This window comes from Arachis hypogaea, chromosome 9 (assembly GCF_003086295.3).
Source record: "Arachis hypogaea cultivar Tifrunner chromosome 9, arahy.Tifrunner.gnm2.J5K5, whole genome shotgun sequence".
Lineage (NCBI taxonomy): Eukaryota > Viridiplantae > Streptophyta > Magnoliopsida > Fabales > Fabaceae > Arachis > Arachis hypogaea.
In genome coordinates, this window is record NC_092044.1 from 309,199 (window position 1) to 334,015 (window position 24,817).

General features: G+C 29.6%; 3 protein-coding genes and 1 pseudogene across 5 annotated transcripts; 2 read left to right on the top strand and 2 right to left on the bottom strand.

The window, feature by feature from the left end:
• Nucleotides 1-7,302: 7,302 nt before the first annotated feature.
• Nucleotides 7,303-8,862, top strand: LOC112709693 (uncharacterized). The gene is made up of 2 exons (XM_029288811.2): nt 7,303-7,433; nt 8,000-8,862. Exon 2 carries the CDS (start codon nt 8,001-8,003, stop codon nt 8,511-8,513), a length of 513 nt encoding a protein of 170 aa, XP_029144644.2. The 5' UTR covers nt 7,303-7,433; nt 8,000; the 3' UTR covers nt 8,514-8,862.
• LOC112709694 (thymidine kinase a-like) lies at nt 8,391-10,482 on the top strand. Of its 3 annotated transcripts, none has more exons than XM_025761595.3 (5): nt 8,391-8,533; nt 9,107-9,422; nt 9,548-9,645; nt 9,811-9,905; nt 10,023-10,482. In XM_025761595.3, the coding sequence occupies exons 3-5, from the start codon at nt 9,610-9,612 to the stop codon at nt 10,270-10,272; spliced, it is 381 nt and encodes a 126-aa protein (XP_025617380.1). In that variant the 5' UTR covers nt 8,391-8,533; nt 9,107-9,422; nt 9,548-9,609; the 3' UTR covers nt 10,273-10,482. The 3 variants fall into 3 exon arrangements, with proteins under 3 accessions (XP_025617380.1, XP_025617382.1, XP_072059878.1); XM_025761597.3 differs by having other exon boundaries at nt 9,107-9,262; XM_072203777.1 differs by lacking the exon at nt 9,107-9,422 and having other exon boundaries at nt 8,393-8,533.
• Nucleotides 10,483-11,170: 688 nt separating this feature from the next.
• LOC140175419 (ABC transporter F family member 3-like) lies at nt 11,171-14,051 on the bottom strand (annotated as a pseudogene).
• Nucleotides 14,052-14,717: 666 nt separating this feature from the next.
• On the bottom strand, nt 14,718-16,659 carry LOC112709692 (F-box/kelch-repeat protein At3g23880). The gene is made up of 2 exons (XM_025761592.3): nt 16,405-16,659; nt 14,718-16,272 (listed from the first exon to the last, which is right to left on the bottom strand). Exon 2 carries the CDS (start codon nt 16,257-16,259, stop codon nt 14,973-14,975), a length of 1,287 nt encoding a protein of 428 aa, XP_025617377.1. The 5' UTR covers nt 16,260-16,272; nt 16,405-16,659; the 3' UTR covers nt 14,718-14,972.
• Nucleotides 16,660-24,817: the final 8,158 nt, after the last annotated feature.

A 24,817-nucleotide genomic window follows, 5' to 3' on the forward strand; every position in this document is an offset into this window, starting at 1 on the left:
TTATTATTTATTTAAGTTGTTATTTTTAAATTTTAAATTTGGGTTGTTTAACTTAGTTTGTTGTTTTTTAAATTTTAAATTAAAGTCAACCAAATTTTAAAAAATTTAGTTATGATACAACTATAAAAGGATAAGTTATGAGAGATGTAAAGCACCACAATTTAAAGTACATCAATCCCTTTCTTTACATATATCCAAAATCTCCCTACTTATTCCAATGGCTGATATTCACAAAATTGCTAACATCAATCCTACGATCTACAATTTGTGTGTACGTATACGAGTGATATGGTTATGGACACTATCAAGTTACGAAAATTCTCCATTGCCATACTCAATTGAGATGGTTTGACTCAATGAAGACGCGAGTTTTCTACTAATATCCTTTTATTCATGACGCCAAAGTTATTTATTTATTTATTTAAATTAAAGTCTATGTACATTGAATTAGATATTAAATAAGTCTATATTTAACTTTTTCTTATGTTATTTTCTTTTTTAAGCAGGTATCGAATAAAACTTGGTGTCATTGATGATTCTGACTGTGCATGTTATGTAGTATTTGACAATGAGGCAAAACAAGTTTTGGAAGAGAGCTGTGTAGAGATACTTGATCCACTCCTATTGGTAAGATCTAACCAATATTTATTTCTAAAAGCATTAGTGAAGATATTTTTATTGGTACTTTTTATATTATTTATTATTAATATATTACGTAATATCCTGTAGAAAGGAGATCTATCAGATACACCTACACTTTTACTCAACCTAATTGATAAGATCTTTCTCTTCATCATTGAAGTTCAAATATATGATATTTCATATTTTTCACCTTCTTATAAAGTTAAGAAGATGACTAATAATGTGGATCTCATAAATAAATTCAAAGAGACTCACCCTATTCAAATTGTGAGTATATATAAGTGTACTTCTATTAAAAATTAATTTATTTTTTGCTTTCTTGGTCATTAGTAGTATCTAATTTATAAATAATAATTAATTATAATTTTAGGATGTTGACTACACCGGTGCTTTGTTTCTAATTTCAAAGACATCCTCAATCATTGAAGGGGAGAAAGTAGAAGGTACTAAGGTATTTGTTCAAAAAATATTTTTTTTGTTTGTTCTCTCAAAATTAGATCTTAATTTTATTCAAAAATATTAGTGAGATAAAATCAAAGGTCAGAAAGAAGTCTTTAATTTAACGTGGTTTTTTGTACAGAATTTGTTGCTTGAATTCTCCATTGAAGTTGCGGCCAATGATGAATCTGAATTGTTGGAAAGTGTTATTACACCAACTAAGTGACTATCCTCGGAGTCGGAAGATTCGAAGGTGGAAGGAGATACCTCAACTTGCAAGAAGATCAAGATTGAGAAAGAAACTTGAGAATTTGGATGCACATGTTTTGGAATCTCTTTTAGAGTCTATCTAATAGAATAATGCCAAACATATGTTTGTTTTGGTGAAACATTGTCTTTTATTGAGTTATTATTTTTTTTTTGTTCTTTTCGATTTTTATGTTTGGAATTTAGAATTTTTTTAAATATAAATAGAAGTTATTTAGTTATTACTTGTGATTTTATTTTTAATTTGATTCTCACCGTTAATATTCTGATAATTTTTAATTTAATATTTAATGTCATAAAGTTATAAATTTTTTCTTTGAATTATTGTTGATACAATTAAGTTAGTTATTAATTTTTAATGTGTATTTATTTAAAAAAATCTAATTATAATTTTTAGTTAAAGTATTATGTTTATAATTTTAAATTTAAATTCAAATATACTTTTTTTTTTGAATTTTTACGTAAGCAATTGGGTTTGAGAATATTTTTTAAAAATTTATATAATTTATAAGTTACTATATTAATTACAAAGAATTATAATAAAATAAATAGAATTATCAATCTTATTAAAATGTGAAATTATTTATACTATTTAAAAAAAATGTAATACTGTTTAAATTTTAGAAAAAGTATAATAAAGTTAATATTGTTTATGATGAAACTAAAAAAATTATTTTTAAATTAACAAATTTCTATATTCCTAATGGATAACGGATGTTTGATTAGAAAATTTTATTTAAAAATTTAAAATTTATACTAGCTATAAATTGTTTTACTTGCCACATTTATAAATTGTTATTATTATCTTTCTAGATTGTCTCTCCACAGTAGAAATACTTTCATCTTTTTTTCTCTTTTTAAGTATTTTTTCTAAATTTACGTAATTTATAAGGTTATTAATTTTTAGATTGTATTTAATTTTATTTATTTTTATCGATAAATAATAGGATTGATACTATTTATTTATGACGAAACTAATAAAAATTATTTTTAAATTAACAAATTCCTATATTCTTAATGAATAACAAACGTTTAATTAAAAAAAGTTTATTTAAAAATTTTAAATTTACACTAGCTAATTAAAAAATTCTATTTAAAAATTTGAAATTTAAAACTCTAATACTAATTCCTAATTAAGTGGCTTCTTAGCCGTTTTGATTTTTAAATTTAAATTTTTTTTATTTGTCACATTTATAATTTTTTTTCTATTTACTTCGTTTACATTGTTATTTTTTAGATTATAACAATAGAGGTACTTTTATCTTTTTCTCTCCTTTTACTTATAAGTTGTTCATTTTCAATCTCTTTAACTATAAGTTGAATTTATTGATCGTGAGATTAAAGTTATATTTATTTGAAAAAAGATACTTTTATAAAAAAATATATATTATTTTTTGTAAAATATGTTTACGTAACTAAATAAACGAGAATAAAAAAGAAATTAAAGCAGCCATCGAAAATAAAATCTGTGCAATTTTACATAGACATAAGAAGGCATTAATTTCATATTCTATTTGGTAAGTTAGACATGAGAAAAAATTGTAAAAAAATTAGTGTCTCAAGTTAAAAATTAGTGTTTTCGCATTTTAGAGAGACACAAAATACATGTTTTTAATGGGTGTTTGTGTACGACTATGTCTTTCATATTTTTGTCTTAGTAAACAAACAACATACATGTATTTCTGTGTCTATATTTTGATGGACATGTATACCAAAAACAGACGCTGTCATATGTGTACTGCTTTATTTTTTTAATAATATAAAAAATTTGATAATAAAAATGTATTATGTATAATGTATATATATTTTTAATTAGTTAAAAAATTTATTTATTTGATATTTTTAGGTATATATTGAAAGATACAAGAAGTCCAAAGAGAAGTAAGATTATATTGAAGAGAAGATTGATATTAAAAGACAAAGAAAATACAAAGCAAAGCACAATTCAAGGTAGATTTTATATAAAAAAATAAATTAATTATTTTATCATTTTTGTTTTTAGGTTAGAATAATATATTTTTTTATTTGGTATTTTTAAGTATGTCAGTTCTATATATTTAGTTTTTATTGGGTATACAAAATAACTAACATGTCATGAGTATTTTGGCCGAATGAAAGCCCATAAAATACAATATTTTCTATATATTATTTAGCTATTGACAAGTAATAAATTATTAATTTACATTGTCTTCGTAATATGTTACTAAATTTGTTTATGAAAAATTACAGAAAATTCGAGTGATAGTTCTAATGGTGTGCATTTTCAATCGGTGTTGTCGAACATTACAAATAGCATTAATACAGATTTATTTTTGGATGATTTTTTTTAGAACTTGCTTATGGGAATGTACATGCACTTTATATATTTTGATTTTCCTACTATTTATTCAATTATAAACTTTAACAGAAAATATGTTCAAAACTAATATCTCGAGTTATCTTATTGGTAATAACCCAACACCACATTGATCAAGGTCTCCAATTACTAATCTACACTCTGTAGATAAAAAAAATAATGTTCCAATATTAGTGATATTAGTAATTCGGATATCACACATGAAGCATATGATAGTTCATGTCATCAGACAAGTCAACAACATCTTCAACAAACATCAAATAATATCTACCAGTTACTATGTTAATATGTTTTTATTATTTAAAGACCAAATATTTAACTTTTTAATTGGTCTATTAAAAATAATCATTGGTATATGCTAAATAATTATTATAGATTCATTGGAGTACACAAATCGAATTAGATTGCAAAGGGATGTAAGACTGAACAGGAAGACTATGCTACTTCAAAAGAGATATGGTAAGATAAACATGATAGATTGTAATTATCACAAAGCTAAAATTTTACTTTTTTTATCTTTAATACTACCTTCATAATATATATTCATAATTCAGCTGATTCAAACATTTAACATATATTCATTTTTCTTTTTTTATAATATAAAATACTTGATGTATTATCTCTAATGATTACAGGAGCAAGTACATTTAATTTAAATTTAGATACTAAAAAAAGAATTAGAAGAAGTGTGCATAGCTGAAAAAAAGACACCTGATACAAAGAGAAACATTTTTGAAGGAATTGACTATAAATCTTTCAAAAAGTTTTCAAGAAGTTGAGAATATTATTGAAAATACGACTATTTTAGATGATTCTGTGCAAATTTAATACCCAGCCATATTCGATGTTGCTGAGAATACAGGTAATTTAAGAGGTAGCAATATCAGCACTTTATTATTTACTATTGTTATGCTTTTTATAAACAAAAAATTATCGTTTAGTGTTCAAGTTTTAAAATTCAAACTAAGATATGGTTATATATTATAATTTTTGTATTTGAACATTGATTTATTGTAAAACTTAAATCTTGAGGTTGGCACAATGAAATTGTATTATATGATCTCATCTTTTTAATCTATAAATTGCATTCTTTGGTAATCTTTTATAAATATTATTTTTATACTTAACATGGTGAAAGAAAGGTATATTTTTATATAAATTATTTGTTGCAGATATAACTAAAACAATTTATTATCTTGGTGATTATTAGATGTGATAGATATTGATGACCCAGAATTTTTTGTCGGCATTGCGACGCCATGATATGGTATGAGGAGAGATCAGAGAAGTCCAAAACAGGATCCAATTTTGAGTTCTCAATATGTTGTATGCGAGGAAAGGTACAACTGCCGTTTTGAAGCACTTGATCGGACACTCAGGAATCTTATGTCAGTTACCGATCAACATAAGACACATAAACCATTTGGTGGTAAGATTGTTGTTCTAGGAAGTGATTTCAGACAGATACTTCCGGTGATTCCGAAAGGAAGTAGACACGATATATTAGCATCCGCTATTAACTCATCCCAGTTTTGGTCATTTTGTAAGGTTCTGAAACTGCATACGAATATGAGGCTTCTAATGTCTTCTTTGGATCAAGATGAAGGTGAAATGAAGATATTTGCTAATTAGATACTTGATGTTGGAAATGGAAATATTATCTCTGTTGTTGGTGATGAATCAGAAGTTAAAATTTCAGATGATCTATTGATTACAACTACTGATGATCCTCTCTCTCATTTGGTAGACTTTGCATATCCAAATTTGTTGCAAAACATGTCAGATTACATATATTTTCAGAGTAGAGCAATTCTTGCACCCACACTTAAGAGTGTCGAGAAGGTAAACGATTTTGTCTTGACAATCTTTTCAGGGATGGAAAAGGAGTATTTGAGCTCTGACACAACATGTCAAGCTGATGAGAATGAAGATGTAAAACAAGAGTGGTTCACATCAGAGTTTCTAAATGACATCAAATGTTCGGGACTACTCAATCACAAGTTGACTTTGAAGCCAGGAGTCGCTGTAATGCTACTGCGAAACATAGACCAGACTTCAGGTTTATGCAACGGAACAAGATTAATAGTTAACAAACTTGGCAGCAACGTAATTGGAGCGACGGTAGTGAGCGGTAGAAATATTGGAGATAAAGTGTACATTCCAAGAATGAACTTGATCCCTTCAGATTCAGGATTGCCATTTAAGTTCCAACGGAGACAATTTTCATTAACAGTATGCTTTGCAATGACCATTAACATGAGTCAGGATCAATCATTATCACATGTACGGCTTTATTTGCCAAAATCAATGTTCATCTATGGACAACTTTATGTTGCTTTGTCAAGAGTTAAGAGTCGCAGTGGTCTCAGGGTTTTAATTCTAAACGAAGACGGCAATCCAAAGTCATCAACAACAAATGTCGTGTTCAAAGAGGTTTTTAATAATATTTAGGTAAGAATAATATTATTTTCATTTTAATAGCATGTTATGATTTACACTTTTGTACAAATCTTTACTATAGATATAACTAATTTATCTATAACTCTTTTTTCAAATTTGAAATGAAATGTGTAACAAGGAGCACAACATCTAATGATTTTCTAATGAAGTTAGTAAGATATTAGGTTGTTGATAAATTTTTATTAGCTTTTTGATATAAAATTTAGGGTAAAATTAACATGCTATTATTATAGTTATATATGTTCTTTTTTTTTATCTCCCTCCTTATGGTTCAAGAATATTATAAACTTCGAACTCTTCTATTCATATTTTACTTTGAATAAAGATAAAATAACATATTTAACACGTTTATTATATAACGATGATGATAGTGTTATACTAAATTTAAAAAATATATGATTATAAAATATTATTTTTAATTTAATTTATCAAATTTAAATATAAGCCCGTGCATCGCACGGGTTTAACACTAGTAAATGGATAATTCCAAACAGTTATCATTCATCCCAAATTTTCAATTTTCAAAATTCAAATCCAAAATACGTAACCACACGTTTAAAAATAGCAATTTTTTATTATTTTTAAGTACTTATTTACAAATATCTTTATCATTATTTTTTAATCTTTAATATCTTATTATTTTACTCTCATAATACGATATAGATTAGTCCTTAAAATGATTATTGAAACTATTATTCTTATAATTTTTTTGTTGTTTAAAAAACACTTGTTAGTGTCTTTTTTTTTCTATATATATTTTTTCTAGTTTAACAGCCTACAAAGTACAAATAATTACTAGCTAGTTAGTGGTATAAAGTAATAAAGTTTAGGTTTCTAAAAGTTTAACAATATAAAAAAAAAGTGGTATAAACTATAAAGCTTAAACTTAATTTAGCACATAGACCGAAAAATTTGTTAACTCCTATAGTAATACTACTTAATTAAACAAAAGAATGATAGGGTTCACGGTAAACCTGAGTTTATTATGTTTAATATTTTTGTGTTGCATCCATTCTTTATTAGTAGAAATTATAAATATTGTATTAATAGTGCGTAAATATAACTTTATATTATATGATTTAACATAAAAAGTGAAAAGCATTCTCTCATATAGGATTGATTGGGCCTTTATGGACTTTTATCTCGTTTCATCTAACAGGATTACACTTAAATTTAAACACACGCGCATATATAATTTACACTTAAGATTACACTCAAATTTGAATTTGCACACAATCGCGCGAAATTCTTCTCGATCCTTGTTTCTTTCGTAAGTTTCTCTTCTTCCATCTTCGCAAATTCAATTAAACCGTAATTTTTACTTTTCTTCATTGCTCTCACTGTTCTACAAGTATAATCACGCAAATCCATCAGCGGAGAAAAAGAAAATTCAATTTATCGTTGCTATTTAGTTTCTTCTCTTCTGTGATATATCTTTTGAGTAAATGATGTTTGCAATTCGATCAATCATTACGTTTTTAGTGCTCTGGATTTGGATTTTCTTTGTGATTTACGTTCTCCTTCAAATCATTATCACATTATTTACAATTGCAACAGCTGAATCCTGAATTCTAATTCGTTTTTTTTCTATTGTGTAGTTCTAGTTTTGGAAAATTCGGTTTCACGTTATAGGCTAGGGTTTCACACTAGTTAAAGTTCAGTATTATGTGTGCCTTGTTTTTAAGGAAAGAAAGATTATTAGATGAATTTTTAATTTTCTAATGTTTTTGGTTCATATTTATAAAGTTGGATCTAGATTTAGAACGAAAATATCTTTTATGTGTAAATTTTGGGTTGGATGTTTGTTGATTTTGAAGAGTTCTGGTTTTGTTCTAGGATGGCTCACAGCGATGACGATGTCCTAGGTCTGGGAAATAAGGCTCTGAGCGGCACCAAAAGGAAGTCTCCTGATGACTCCTCAGAAGAAGAAAAGGAGAAGGAGGACAAGGGATTCCAAGTGGAATCTCCAGATAACAATAACAAAAGACCAAGGACAGAAGAGGAGAATGTCCTTGAAGAGGAGGAGCAGAATCAACTTGGAGAATTGGGATGCAGTCCTGATGTTGCAAACCAAATGATGAACCATTCTCGCTTCCTTTTGTTACTCAAAAGGTATCCTCTTGAGGCCAGGGATTACTCCCTCATGACTGAAACAAGGAATCTGATTGGTCAAGTTCAGTTTCTTGCTATGAATGTATCGGAATATCCTGATTTTTCGAGGCAATTCCCTGAAGCGGGGAGGATTCCTTGTGTGACACTTTTTCACGGATTCCAAGTACTTGCTTGGTGTCCAATGGATGAGGGTACTACTGCAGAGAATGTTGCTGCCCTGGGAGCTCCAGACAATTGAGGCCAATGCTTTTGTGCAGAGTATGTCCAATGATAGTGATATATAGAAATAAGTGAAAATTAGGAGTTTATGCATGAATGTGTCACAGATACAGTGGGTATGTGTCACAGATTCGTGATTCATGATATAACATGTTTAGTTTGTGTTAGAGACCAACAATGTGTTAGGTCATCGTTTCTATGACCCTACTTAATTTTGTACGGTATCCCTTTAACTCGTGCATTTATTAGAGTTTCAGTCTTGCAATATGCAAATAATTAGTTGAATAATTCACGGCTTTAACTAATATATATCATGTAAGTGAAATTTGGAACAACAAACGTATAAATCTTCAAATGCGCTTGTAACATATCAATGTCATTCATTTCATCAGTAATTAGTTACATTACATATGAAGTTTCAAATGTTAGTCTTCCTTTAAATATGTTGATGACATTGTGGTTTAATGAAGGATATTTGAGGAATGCATTTGAGTTGATCGACCTCTTTTTATTATTTTGTTCTTTGGGGGTGGCCCTTATGGCCATGGGTTGTGGGTGCATCATGGTTACAAGGTTACACTTGATTGTGCTTACTATTTCACAACCACCCAGGTGGATCAATTTTGGCACCGTTTGCCGCTCCTTTGTATTTTGCACTGAGAGACTTTAAGGAAGTTATGCCAACTGAGCAGCCTTGTGATTTAGCATACGAATTTGGGGATGGGCTTTTCGATGTGAAAGAATTCCCACAAGGCTTTCCAAAAACTGGTCAGCACCATTTGTTTCTTTCATACAATGTGTTTATGAAGTGGGAATTCTGTTACCCCCGCCTCTGAAGTGGTATCAATGGCTATCACAATGAAACTTTGGTGTTTTGGTGGGGAATCCCTTCCTTTTCAGTTACTGCTGACTATACATGCTTCACCACGTAATTTCTTTCTCTTGGAACGAATAATAAAATAAAGAGTAGTACTCTTTAAACTGAAAAACTGTGATCTGATAGTGATTTGTAGAATCTTCTGCTGGGGGCTAATTCCTCTTTATGTTGTGAAGAAACTTGGCTATGTTAAAATCAAGCAAGGATACAAGATATGCCATTGACTCGGTTGTGACACATGAATGAAAAATATGGTCATGATGCTTATCGAAAGGTAGTCTCGATATTTCATTATGTTACGGTTGACTATTGCTTATTTGAATTTGTGGTGCTATAGTTGCATAGTTGATATAGTAATTTAGTTCTCTTATAGAGGAGTAAAGCGATACCCTTAGCTAGATGTAATGTTGGCTGAATGTTAGTAGTATTTTGGATGCAGTTGGATGTGATTGGTATAGATGAGTTCTGCTGCAAGGCTGCTGATGAAGATGGTAAAATTGTGATTGTTGCTGGCCTGGATGGTGATTACTTGAGGTACTTTATGCAGATATGCTAATCGTTGTTGTGTTCAATACATTTGTTTTACTGCGCTGGAAATGTTACCAATCTAGATGCTTTTCAAACTTTTTTTCTGCTATCTATGTTCTTTAGGAAAAGCTTTGGTTCTGTGCTTCACATAATACCGCTTGCTGATACTGAATTATGCTGCAAGCGTGCTTTCTTCACTCTCAGGAAGACACAAGAGACACAAACTGAACTGATTGCTGGTTCTGATGTCTACATGCCAGTGTGCCGATATCACTATATTAACAGTGAAGTTGTCACTGAAACTTCAAAGAATGTGTTGGAATCTGTCAAACGCAACAATGATTCACTTCTTGATGTAGCCACAAGGTTTTAGTGTGGAGATACTTAAAACTTTCCCTAAAATGATTTTTGGAGCATATTGTCTACTGCTATTGGTTAATTCAACAAGTTATCTTGGAATTTTGGTTGTCATAGGGTCTATGTAGTTGTATATAGATATAGTTATAAATATACTGGTATTCATAGTGGTTTTTAATTATTGTTGTGTTATCATATTTCAATGAAAGAAGTATTGCTTATCCTATGACATGAAATTTTGGTATTTAGACGTTTTTTCTTTTTGGACGTTAACCTTTTGTAAAAGCATCTGTTTACTTTAGCCAAAATTGTCAACATACAATTCTATTTTGTAAATTACGTAGCATCTGTCATTTTATTTTGCAAATTACCTTTCATATTCTTCGTTTTCAAACTGGAGGTTCTTCCCGATGAGAATTCGATACTAAATAATTATAAGGTGTAAATGGTCCATGACTAGAGCTAGAGCAAAAAGAGTAAGACTAAAAAGCAGCTTTTTTGCAAGACTAAACTAGCCACGGAGGAAAAGACCAAGAGTAATCAGATTGAATGTGAATTGCGAAAATGGACCACCCTTCTTTAGCTTTAAGAGTAGCCAAATGCAGCATGAATAAGTGACTTGGAGACCTAAGATGAAGCCAAATTTAAGTGATTCAAAATGATAACAGAAATGGTTGGAATTACTGTCCTTTTTCTTGTGATTTTTGTGTAGTTTCCAATAACTTCAATTTCAAGAGCATTTTGATTTTCTATTCAGATTTGCATATATAAGGGCCTAGACCATTATGATAGATAATGGTACTCTTTTAAGAAACTGTGCTGGCAGGATGTTTTTCTTAGTTGGATTATTCTTAGTAGTGATAGATAAAAGTCATTAGCACCAATATCGAATGTACGTATTTATCCAAAAAGAGTTTTCTGAAAATGATCACTTTTCAAATATATGCAACTGCAGCTATTATCATGTACATCCTTGCATTCTTCCCAACATTTCAATAACAATTGCATTTAACGATTTTCATTCTTACCAGAAAATAAGTGCGATGCAACTATGGCTCAGTCAACAGATGACAACTAAATAGTAGTTAAACTCTTGAAGAAAAACATTACAATAGTTTTTACAGGATAGCAGCGCATCATATACAGAAGAGGATTTGAAGATAAGTCCAGTCCATCAACATGATGCTGACTGAACACTGCTATACGAACCTGCAGACAGACAGGCAGAAAGCATAACTAATGACCCAAATTTCAAAACAAGACAAAACAATGATGATGAAAAGAGAGCATAAAGGAGAGACATCGCCATTCTTATAATAGTTAGTCCTTGCATGTCAAAGTCTATTTATCTTTCCAACATTAGCTTTGCAAATCATGCGTAAGCTAGTTTAAATTTGTATCTAATTGGTAAAATAAAGAAGCATACTTTTCAGCAGCTGACATTCAAAATTATCATGGATGAATAAATATATAGTGCACTAACACAAAACATCAATTAGAAGGGTCACATAGTAAAGCAAAAGATAGCATGACATGAAGGTGAGAGACAATTGACTTGCAATGATGAAAGTGTTGGCAGATTTAGTAGTTACCTTAGCGGATCGGAAAACTGTCACAGAACTAGGATTTAGTTCCCCAGCAATTAATTCGAGTATAGTCGATTTGCCAATACCATTTGGTCCAACCACTGTAAAAACAAAGGATACAATTTATATTTTATAACATGAGACAAACAATGTGGCAGTCCTTTACTAGTTTCAACAACATTATCTCACACACAGCCGTAGGGCACATGTATTCAAGACAAGTTTGAAGAAAAGATGCAACCAGGCTGGCATATCTACCATGCATTGGCATCATAAAAGTCACTACAATCATCAATATGTAATAGGTAGGACTTCAAGATCGGTGAAAGAAAAGAGAGAGTTCAAAGAGAAGCAATAGTGGTTTGAATTGTGTATTGTACGTCCTTAATGAGCTAAGCACAGATTAGTGCTGATATACAATGAGGAGATAAGATAAGAAAAATCTGAACAGTCATTTCATAGTTCATACTTTAGTTATGGAAACTGTAACTAACAGCTGTCCTATCCTAGCTGGCTCTATTCTACTAACTAACTACTACTCTAGACTTCAATAGCTTACTCTATTAGTGATTACAATAGAACATTTGGATTTTTTGTACATAAGCTAGGAGACGAAATGATGACTAATGGTTTCTATGTAATATGGATGTGTATAGGAATATGAGTGTGATAAGTATGAATATAACTAAGAAGAATAGAATTATTGATAAAAAATTAGAATAGAGAAAAGAGAATCCAGAGAGACGAGAGCCTTCAATAAATTCAACATATTCCATTACAATTTATATCACAGTAGAATAGCAGAACCAAATAGATAATATGGAGAATATAGAAGATAGAAACAGAGAGTAGAAGAACAGAGTATGATCACAGATAAGGGAATATCAATGTTATAATTCCTCAGTGAGGATTGTATTAAATAACTGTGTGATAAAAAAAGGAATACAGAAATGATAATTTGGCCTTCAAGAGGCCAATTCTATCCCCAATTCCACTCCACTCTTTTTCATCTCCCCACAATTGCTAATTACGTCTATTTATATTTCTCTCCCTTCTAACTAACTCCTAAAAGCACAGTGATCTCCATCACTCATTCATTTAGTTTTCTTGCCTCTCCTCCTATATGTAATATGTGTATTTGAAAGGGGTAGTTTTTCCTTTCTGCCCCTGAACTTCTTGGCTGCTGTGGTGTGTCACACAATACTATTTATACTATTTCTACTAATATCTAATTCTACTTCTACAAAGTAGACTTCTACTTATTAGGCTAACTCAATTATACTCATCACATAACTCAAGCCCATTTACACTCATTACAAAATATGAATAGTAAACTATGTTAATATAGGCTGATAATATAGTGAATTACAATGATTTTTACCAAGGATTCAAAAGAAAGGGGAGAAAAGTCATGCACAGGGATGGAGAAGCTTCTTACTTGCAATACGGCTGTCAAGGTCAATGCCGAAATTCAATTCTTAAATAGAATGGGTCCCCCAGGATAACCAAATGATGCATCACTGCAGTAAAATTTTGCAGAAAAGATAATAAAATAAGGTTAGAGATAGGCCAATCATGTGTCACAGATTCATTTATGTATAGATGTCTTTTGTCAACAATGTGAGTTAAAGAAGGGTTAATGCTCTTCTACCTGAAGCTTATGATGGGTGGGCCTGGTCTATCATCTGGGGTGGGGAACTCAAATTTGTAACTATATTGAACCAGATAAAACATAATTAATGACAGCTTGAAAGAGAATTATTTAATGAGGAAAAAAAGGAAAAAAAAAAATAGCAGTTCATACTCAGGATCGTTAATAATTTCATCCACATGGCCCATTCGTTCCAAAGCCTGAAATATTGTTCAGAGAAGATATAAATTTCAATTTTAGTGATTTATTTAGAAGCTTCAAATAACCAACCATACAAGATCTTTCTCTCTCTCCGTGTGTGCACGCGCGTGTGTGTGTGATGAAGCTTTTGAGCATTTGATTGGTAATTAAAAAACAGATGCTATCAAGTACCTTGATTCTGGATTGAACAAGGGATGCTCTCTTGGCATTATAGCGGAACTTGTCAATGAAGGACTGGTAGAAAAAAAAAGAAACCAACACAGCTCAAATATCAAATACAATCAATAAAAAGTTACATTGAGAAGTCAAATAATCAAAATTTGGTTCAACTAAAAAAATTATAAGTTTAAACTGATATAAGAAACCACATTGAGGAATGGAATTTCCATACAGCATTGCAAACATACAGTAAGCTATAGTTTTCCGTCATAGTTTGCTATTCAAATTCCTCATAACGGTTAACATAAAAATTAAAATATGAAAGAAAGAACTAAAAATAATAAAAGAAAAATTAAAATCTTTACCTTGGCAGTGATGGAAACAAATCTGAAAGAGTGTGATGAAAAAAAAATCTGTAACAGAGAACTACTGTGAAATGAAGGGTAATTTACCTAACTCCTCCAACGTAATTAATCTTCTCAACGCTGAACGTAGAAGCTAGAAATTTAACATTCACGTGAACGAATGAAAGCACTTCTGGGTTAGGGGTTCCAAAAAATTGCCAAACGTAACAGTGGGACGTTCAAGACGCTCAAACGAGCTTTTTTATTCCCCAACGTGAATGACAAACACACCCTTAATCAAATTGTCATATGAACAGGGTTTTGTTTTCAGCATCTTAGGAAGGCCATGATTGGCATATAAGATTATTATTGATTGAATCGATCTTATATTCTAATTAATGATAACGAAAAGGTTTATTTGATAAACTAATCTCTATAGTTGACATATTCTCATGTTAAATATGGTGTTACGTAGCACTTGCACGCTGCACCTGAACCTTTGCAGATGTTGCACTCGCAATTTTGTCAAATCGAACCGATACAAAACATAAATTATACAGCATTTCATGATAAACACATATCTAACTAAAGCAAACGAATACATTCATAAGGAACCTAATTAAAAAACATTTAAACATAAAGACAGTTAGACAGAGTCTATAAAACACAAAAAAAACAAGGCACTACATAATGATAATAAAGTTATGGATTCAAGAGATAGTGTAGGAAATCCTTCACCAAAAAGGTACCCAAAATGCAAACCATCTTTAAGTGATTATAGGCTTGGCTTAATTAACCGCATTTCAGATGAGCAACTTGGAAGACCAAAGTGGAACGGTGAAACTAAGCTTTCATGATAGAGTTCAAAGATCCTTCCAGATGAGTGCTGAGTTAAAGGACAAAGTTTGGGCATGCCATCACTGGAGCTGTCAATATTAGGAATATCTATGCTGCCATCATTTAAATTACATAAAACAAACTTGCCACTCGGAGCAATAGCAAGAAGAACATCTTTCAACATGTATATAGGCTGTAGGCTTAAAGGACGACGACCGAGTAGCGGGTGGTGGGGGATTATGGCCAATTTAGTCCAAGACTGAGGAACTCCATACTCCTTCATCAACCAGACAGTCCAATGAGTTTTCTTAGTCTCATAACAAACAGCAAGACAATCCCTCAAGATACCCAATTGGGGAGTCACCCTGTGATCATCATCTGAATCCCTGTTGGGAAGGGAAAACTGATTAAAAGTCTCTTTGACCAAGTCAAGGGAAAGAACCCACACAAAACTAAGATAGCGGTGAAAAAGCCAATTCAGAGTGCCAGTGCCACTTACAAAAAGCCCTACACGATCCACCAGATAACCCCTGTAATTGCAACGGGGGAAATCCTGGATTGTTCTCCAGGTAGATTTTGGGCCGAATGTAAACATGCGTGATTTCTTATCCAGAATCGCGAAAAGCTTATACTTGTCATTCACATGATCATAACCGAATCCGCAAGTGGAGAGGAGACCTCCAATTTCAAGCGGCTGAGAGGTGAATCCAGTGCAGGGGTTCCACAGCATGGCACGATGGCTTATTATGAATCCATCCTGGCGCTCTTCATCGTGCAAGCACAGCAATCCATTGCAAGAGCCAATGATGAGGCGGAAGCGTCGTCCCTCATAGGGAACTACTTTGGTGGGTTCATGTGGAGGGTTCTCCATCACAGATCGTACGGAGAACACTCCGATTATGGGGTATGAGTAGGTTTGGCTATAATAGGCCATGAGTGGGTGGGTCAAGCCTGGATCCACCGCCATTGAACGCCGAAGGTGGTCCTTGGCAAATTGGGAACTGGAAATTAGGGTTCTCCATGATCTGCAGACGCTGTTCCTTAATGGAACGAGAGACCTCGCCGGTATCCTCAGCAGGATTTCCGCTATGAGCTCGTCCAGAAGGATAGGCGGTGGTTTTGTCGTGGTACAGCGGAGCAGTTCCGGCCACCCCCCGGTGGTTGTGACAACCTTCCCCTTCTTCGGAACAGCATCATCATCATCAGGAATGGGACCCCTCCTCATACGTACGAGGAAACTACACAATATAGGAGGAATAAGAAATCAAAAACAATATAATTACTAAAATTCAAATCTCAGCTGTATTGCCATTTAATTTACAAAAGAAAACATACATGGAGATTCTATAAGAAGTAAAACAGAGGTTTACCTAAAGGAAGACGGCGCCGGCGATGGTGAGAGGAAGTGAATGATCTGCGCTTGAGTTGGAGCTCCAGATCTATCCAATGTTCCACAAGAGGGTTTCGAATCCTCGGCATCAGGAATTAGATTCTTAATCTAATCTGTCTGGCCCCACATCTAATTCAAATCTCAGCAGTTAACTAGTTTATCTTGCGTTTGTTTCTGGAACAACATAAAACAAGATAAGATACCAATAACAAGAGTTTGACATAAAAAATAGAGATATAATATTTTATGTATTTATATTTTATTTAATAATAAATTAAAATAAATTATAAAAATTTAATTTATTTTTATTTTTAAATTTAAAAAATTTGAAACGAAAATATAATAATAAAAAATATAATTATAAAAAATTAATAAATTATATTTTTTTGTTAATATTTTTCTATTTTTTCTATCAGAATAAATATAAAATATATTAATTTAGTATTTTTGGATATGATTTGTCTCTATATATTTGTCTCAATATCTTGTATCTATAAATAAATGCGTCTTTATTTACTTATTTTAAATATAATATATTCAAATTCGATTTAGTTTAAAATTACTAATCTCGTTATATATTTAAATATTTTTATCAATTAAATCTAATTAAATTGATTTAAATTTAATAAAAATTACTCAAATATATGTATGTCAATCACTTTTTTTATAAAAAAATAATATTAAAATTTTTTTACAATAACATAAAAAATATTTTTTTAACACCAAAATACTTAATTTTTTATATTAATTTTTTTACAATAACATAAAGAGGGTTTCGAATCCTCGGCATCAGGAATTGATTCTTAATCTAATCTGTCTGGGCCCACAGCCAATTCAAATCTCAGCAGTTAACTAGTTTATCTTGCGTTTGTTTCCGGAACAACATAAAACAAGATAAGATACATAAAAAATAGAGACATAATATTTTATGTATTTATATTTTATTTAATAATAAATTATAATAAATTATACAAATTTAATTTTTTTTTATTTTTTTATTTAAAAATTTTGAGATAAAAAATATAATAATAAAAAATATAATTATAAAAAATTAATAAGTTATATCCTTTATTAGTATTTTTATGTCTTTTCTGTCGGAATGAATATTAAATTTACTAATTCAGTATTTTGGGATACATATCTTTCTATATCTTCTGTATCAAACACGATATTGTGTCTGTATATCCTTGTTTTAATGTCCTGTCTCTCTAAACAAATGCATCCTTATATACTTATTTTAAATATAATATATTCAAATTCGATTTAGTTTAAAATTACCAATCTCGTTATATATTTAAATATTTTTATCAACTAATTTTAATTAAATTAATTTAAATTTAATAAAAATTACTCACACATACTACATGTATGTTAATCAATTTTTTTTATAAAAAAATAATATTATAATTTCTTTACAATAACTTAATTTTTTATATTAATTTTTCTGTCTTTTTAGGTCTTTTTCATACATAATTTGTGTGTCTTAATTCAAACACAATCATTACTAAATATCTAACCACTTTTTAGAATAACGATTATTTTAGAATAAAAAATTTTACACGACATAATTATGAATAAATAATTAATCGTTAATTAGTCATTAAAAAAAATTATTAATTAGATATTTTTATTAATATTTAACTCCTTTTTTATATTAATTAGTGTATGTATCTATGCACGAAAAAATTCATAAAAATACAAAAAGTATTTATATGCGAGATAGGTAAACTTATTTTCCAGAAATATGCGAGATCTCAGGTGCGAGGGATTCGATAGTGTTATTAGTAAGCAGAGATCCCGGCGACTGAGTTGGTGATAGTAGTGCCAAGAAAGGAAGATGGTAGAAAGGGTAATTTAGTAATTATTGAAAATATATTGAATGAATGGAGTAATAATAAATCAGTTCAAATTCAAATCCCAATGAAAACGGAAGGCATTAATGGAGTAGAAATCGCTAAACTGAAGGGATGTTGTGATCAGGTCAACGATATGTAATCAGAAAGAGCGGTCAGTTGGGGGTAAGGTGATGGGCTGAACAAAGGATGCTGTTATAGAAAAAAATATGTCCAAAAACGGTTTAATGGTTGGACTAAAAATAAGGAGGGATACACCTGTGTGGAAGGAAAGAATATGGACTGTTCATTTGTCAACGAAGGTCCAGTCCAGGCTGAGCAAAAATAAAGGAGGGATACACCTGTGTGGTTGTGATTAGGGGTGGAAATAGGCCAGACGGCCTGTCAGGGGTCTGCAGCCTGACCTGTGTTTGGTCTGACCTAGTAAAATAGGTCCAGGCTCAAGCTATTAAAAAAGTCTATATTCTTTAAAAGGCCAAGCCTAGACTTTTGAAATAGTCTGTTGGGCCTGTCAGACCGGTCTGAACCTGCAAATATATATAGAGAATTTTATTATACTAGTAAAAATGCTATTAGAAGGATTTAAACTAGAGTCTTCTATCTTATAATAATACCTTTATCCACTTAGCCATTTGTCTTTTTAATTATATATGTATATTTTGTATCAATATTATTCATAAATTTATTATTTTATATTTTATAATTTTAAAAATTAAATTATATCTTAAATTTAATTATTATTTAAAAAATAGACCTATTGACAGAACTTTAGGCCAGGTCAAATTTAACAACAGGTCAATTATTAAAAAGTCTATACCAAATTACATGTCAAATTAAGCCTGTTAAGAGTAAAATCTGGTCTGACTTGGCCTATTTCCACCCTAGTTGTGACAATCTTCCCCTTCCTCGGAACAGAATCATCATTATCCCTCCTCATATCCTTCTCTACAACAAAGCAGGAATAAGAAATAAAAACAATTTAATTACTCTCAGCGATATTGCCATTTTAATTACGAAATAAAACATACATTGAGAGGCTCAACTACAGGAAGACGGCGCCGCCGAATGATCTGTGCTGGCGTTGGAGCTCCAGACCTATCCAAGTTTTTCGATGGTCACTACTCACTAGGACACAACTGGCATAAACAAGTGTGTATGTTGTGGATGAGAAGGCAGGGAATGTTAATATTTATCAACAAATATTATACTCTACTATTACTATATCAATTCATCACATAATCTTATTACTAAAATGTGATGTCACTTGGATATGTTCCTAGCTAAATTATTTAGTTAGATCATTTCTGCGCAGAATTAAGTAAGCACAATAATTTTATTCAGAAAAATATTAAATGATTAATAGTTTTGTGACATGACATAATATAGTTCCCGAGATAAATTTGAATTCTTTCAACCATGAGGGGACCAAGTAATTAAGTAAGTCATGATGATTGAACCACGTGACGAAGCTAAGAGTTAGTATATTACGCTTTTACTTGAAAAGAAATATAGATGCCTGATTTCACTAAATTTGTTTAATTTGGTAATATTGCTTATAATAAATTACATCAATTATAACATTATATTTAAATTTTGGGTATGTCTACCAAAATTTAAGCTATAATTTTAATTATATTGCTCGCTTCTTCACTTGTTTTTTTTTTTTGGAATAAATATCAATCATTTAAGGATAACAGATAAATTTTTACTCTCTCTATATATATTTTTATTAAAAGTCTAATATGCTAATATGCTATACGTTCTTAAAAAACAACAATATAGTTAGGAAAAGAGATAGACTTTTAATTAAGATATGAGATGATATAAATCCTTTTCTATTATTAATATTCAAACTCAGAATGAATATTTTTTTTTGGTGTCTAACCTCCGAATGTATGTTTGCTTTATATTCTTATTTTGAGTTTTTATTTTTTAAGATTGGGTACAGTAAACAATGACAATAAGATAGAGGTAAATATAAAAAAACTAGAATTTTATTATTTCACAGTTTTTTTTCCAAAAAAAAAATTAAAAGCAAAAATACTAAACATATAATAAAGAAAATCTGAAAATACAAACTAAATTAAAAATGGAAAATTGTAATGAGTTCACGGGAATATGATGAAAGGGAAGAAGTATTAGAGAAATTTCCTTCTCCAATCTACTTCTCCATCATATATAATCATAACTCATCTTCTGAGCAAGGCGGGTGAATCAAAAGGAGAAGTAAACCAAAAACTTAATTATATATGGTTTTAATTTGTGAATCCAATTGATCTGCCTCTAAATATGAGGCCACATATATTATAATTAGTAGCATATCGCATTATAGAATTTAATTGTCCCCACCTATGACTACTGTTATGTTGCACTTCACCCCCAAGGTCCAAGGTCCACCTCAAAAATCATTCACTCGTTCATACATTTTTATATAATAGAGTAAACTATTATTTCTATCCACAAATATTTTAAACGTTGATAAATTTATTCACAAAAAAAATAAAATTATAATTATATTTATGAAAGATAGATTTCATAATAAAAAATTATTCAAATGTTAAAAAATCATTTAAAAACTTTAAATTATTCTTTTTCTAACTCTAATTTCAATCATCTTTTTCTAAATCTCATCCCTTCTTTTATTTTTTTTAGAAATTTCACCACCTCCTTCACTAATACTACCACCATCTCTATCGTCATCAACCGTCAGCCTCACCATTCTCTTTTTCCACAATCATAAACAACAACGACAATGATGATTTTTTGTTAATTTCTTGCAATTTTTGCTTCCTGCAACTGCTCCTCTGTTCTACGCCTTGTGTTCTTCTCTTCTGTTAGCTTCGATGTAAGACGACACACCTCTTTGCAACTTATTTCAATCTTCAATTCTTTGAAATAAGCTTCTACCCCAATCCGAAAGGCATTAACCTTCACAAACTGGGAAATGGAGGAGTTGCCCGCACGAAGCTGGTTCTGGTCACTGTAAAAGAGTAAGTGTTGGCGCAGGAGACTGTCGAAATTGAATCGATCATCCCACAGTGAAGTAACTGTTTCCCTACCTTAAAAACTCTCTTTTGTTCTCCTTCTAGGTCCAAATAGTGCTCCCTTCATCAGTTTCATCTTTTCAAAAGAAGATACCTGGTCTTTTTCTTCTTCCTCCGAATAGTGCTCTCTTCTTCTTCCTCCTCCTCGTCCTCCACATCTGCAAATCTAATATGCAGAATCAAAAAAAAAAATAAGGACAGTGTGGACAGCAGTGGCGCAACTTAGTTAGATTGGAGTCCCTCTCGCAATGCTTCTCTTCGCTTCCATAACTCTTCTTTTTTTTTTTCAAAAAAAAAAGAAAGAAAATCTGAATATTTTTGTAATTTAATTACCTGTAGTTGTTGTTGTTTATGGTTGTGACAATAGAGAAGGAAGAAGATGAGGCTGACAGTGACAAAGTTAATGATGTTGGTGAAAAAGGTGGTAAAACTGATAAAAAGAATAAAGAGAGAATTGAAATTTGGGAGAAGAGTATTGAGATTAGGGTTAAGAAAAGAGTAATTTAAGGTTTTTAGGTTATTTTTTAACGTTTAGATAATTTTATCATATAAAATTCATCTTTTATGAGTACAATTGTAATTTTTTTTTTTGTGGATAAATTTATCAGCATATAAAACTTTCGTGGGTAAAAATAATAATTTACTCTTATATAATATATGGTTGTATTGGATAAGAGTATGATAATATATATTTTTAATGTCATGATCTCAAATTCAAATTTTAGATATAATTTTTTAGTAATTTAATTAACTTGTGCCATAAAAACACATATGTTAAAATTATTATTAGTAAAAATTTAAAATTTATTCTTTTAATAAATATAAAATAAATGAATTAAAAAGTTAAATTTTTGTATTTTCAATAACAAAAAGGTTATACTACGTGTACATTAAAATTAGCCACAAAAATCAATCATCACTAGTATAAAATATATACTGGAATATAAATACACATTAAAAATAAATTAAACCACACATACATTATACATATAAAATACACTGATAACTAATTTTAGTGTATAAATAACATTTCTCACAACAAAAATATTAAATATACACTAAAATTAATCATTAATATATTTATATATAAATATATATATAATTTATTTTATTTTTAATGTATATTTATATTAATAACTAATTTTAATATATATTTAATATAATTGTTCCAATAAAAACTTAAATATGTTATAGTCTTGACATATAATTTAAGATACAAATGAACTAAATCCATAATGTTTTAATACCTACCGGAATGAAGTTTATCTATAAACAAAAACAAAATGTTGTTCCACCAAAAATGAGTCATTTATTGAATCAACCACCGCAAAATGGTTTTGATGAGTGACACATGCATGGCTTAAATTTCATTGAAGAATCAACACCTTCCAATCTTACACCACTTTATTTATTGTGTGGTTAATTACCACTCTATTTTATTCTGTAGTTCCTCGTAGCTCACTTATTTATTACGGTTCTTTAAGATCGTGACACGTCACTGATATTATTTGGTGCCACTTCCATATCTTCTTGCTTCCTAACGCAGCCTCCATTCTCATTTTCTTGGTTTCAAATTCTAAAACCTTTAATTTGATTTTGTAGAAAGACGTAGCTTTGGACAATACCTTACTATCTACGTTTTTGGACATTTTTGTTATTTTGCTTCAACATCACCATAAATGAATTTAACTTTGCTATGTTTCAAAAAAGTTTGAAAAGACAAAAAAAAAATTAAAGTAATTTATCTCAGCTCATTCGTCCGCTTAAACAAGTGTTAGTTGGGGTTTAAATCCTGCCTTATGCATGCAGCAATTCATTTATCAGTAGCAGACCAGTTCAGATTCACGACGGATTAATTCTTAATTTGTCGGATTGAGAGATACCATGAAAAACAAAAAAAAGTAATTTAATTTTTTTTATATTTTAAAATTTTAACTATTACTTATTTTATTTTCTATTTTTAATAACTATTAGAATAATTAAATAATATTAAATGTAATGAATATATAATAATATATAGTACCAGCTACATGAATTGAAAGGTATGTTCTGACTTAAAGAAAAATAAAAGTCTGCACGATCTGCTTTTATTACATTATTAGAATGAAGAAAATAATAAGAAGCTATCTTATTGCAACTTTTAATATTAAAAGTAAAATATAAAAAAATGGTATTCTATGGCTTCATTTTTTAATTAAATTTATTTTTTGGTACGTACATGGACCAAAATTGAAGGAAAAAGAGGGAGAATATACTAACATATATATAAGAATATGTTTTAAAGGCATTCGAACCTTTTCTTTTTTGTTGTTTATTACTTTTTTTAAATGTTTGGTGAAGGATCTTTTTAATAAGTCCCCTAAAATTATTGAATATATACATATATACCAAAAAATCAAGAAGAAGAGAGAAATCAAGTTAAAAAAAATATATATTCACAGAACAAAATCATTATACCTTTACTTTTTGTAAATTGAATTATCAAGTTATGATGATTACCTGTGACACTACTAGACAAAACCATCATTTTATAAAAAGATAATATGGGATAAATTATTAAATAATATCTATACATCACATTACACATATTTTAATAACTTATGGTCTATTATTGGCTTAAGGATATTATAAATAAAAAGAGGCTATAGTTACGGCAAATAAATCATTATCAAAATTTTCAAAATAAAAAATATCCTAAGAATATATATGTAATATGTGTGTGCATAAGTAAAAAAATATCAGCAACATAAGTCATTTTCATTTTGAAAGAAAGATGTGTTTGATTTATGGGAATGGTGACGTGATTGAAATGATGACGAGGAAATTGAATGGTTCCACGTGGAGAAGTGCCCTATGATCCATTCAGCTCAACCAGATATTTTTCCCACTTTCAACCAAAACCAACCACTTCTAATATTCTACTATAATTATTCTAGAATAAAAATCTTCAATTTTGAAATTTTATGTATTTCTCTTTTACCATCAATAATGTAAACGTTTAAATTGTATTTTAAATTTACATATATGCCATTATTAATCTTATCATCTCATTAACCACATCAACATTTTACTATTAAAATAACATTAATAAAAAAAATGAGGCAAGTTATAAAATAATTTTAAGGAAAAAAATATAAATAAAGTAAGAGAAATAAAAAAAATTATATGTATATTAAAAATAAATTAGTAAATTATCATTATATATTGATATATATTTTATGTAGGTCATTTTAGTATAAATGTTGATTATATTATGATGATTATATTGAATATAGTATTTTAAAAAATATTATTAATATTAAAGTAATATTTTTTATTTTTAAATAATACTATTCAAAAAGTATTGGTTAAAAAATATTACGAAAATATAAAAAAATAATTTTAATTTTGATAATATTTAAATATTTATTATAATTATTGTAATATATTATAGTAAAATCCACTATTATATATATTATTTTATATATTTCTAACTATATTTTATATGAATAATTTT

Coding starts and splice junctions, on each gene's coding strand:
- LOC112709693 (XM_029288811.2), top strand. CDS start 8,001: ATGGCTCACAGCGATGACGATGTCCTAGGTCTGGGAAATAAGGCTCTG.
- LOC112709694 (XM_025761595.3), top strand. CDS start 9,610: ATGAATGAAAAATATGGTCATGATGCTTATCGAAAG. Junction 9,646..9,810: donor GTCATGATGCTTATCGAAAG/GTAGTCTCGATA, acceptor TTTTGGATGCAG/TTGGATGTGATTGGTATAGA. Junction 9,906..10,022: donor CTGGATGGTGATTACTTGAG/GTACTTTATGCA, acceptor TATGTTCTTTAG/GAAAAGCTTTGGTTCTGTGC.
- LOC112709692 (XM_025761592.3), bottom strand. CDS start 16,259: ATGAGGAGGGGTCCCATTCCTGATGATGATGATGCTGTTCCGAAGAAG.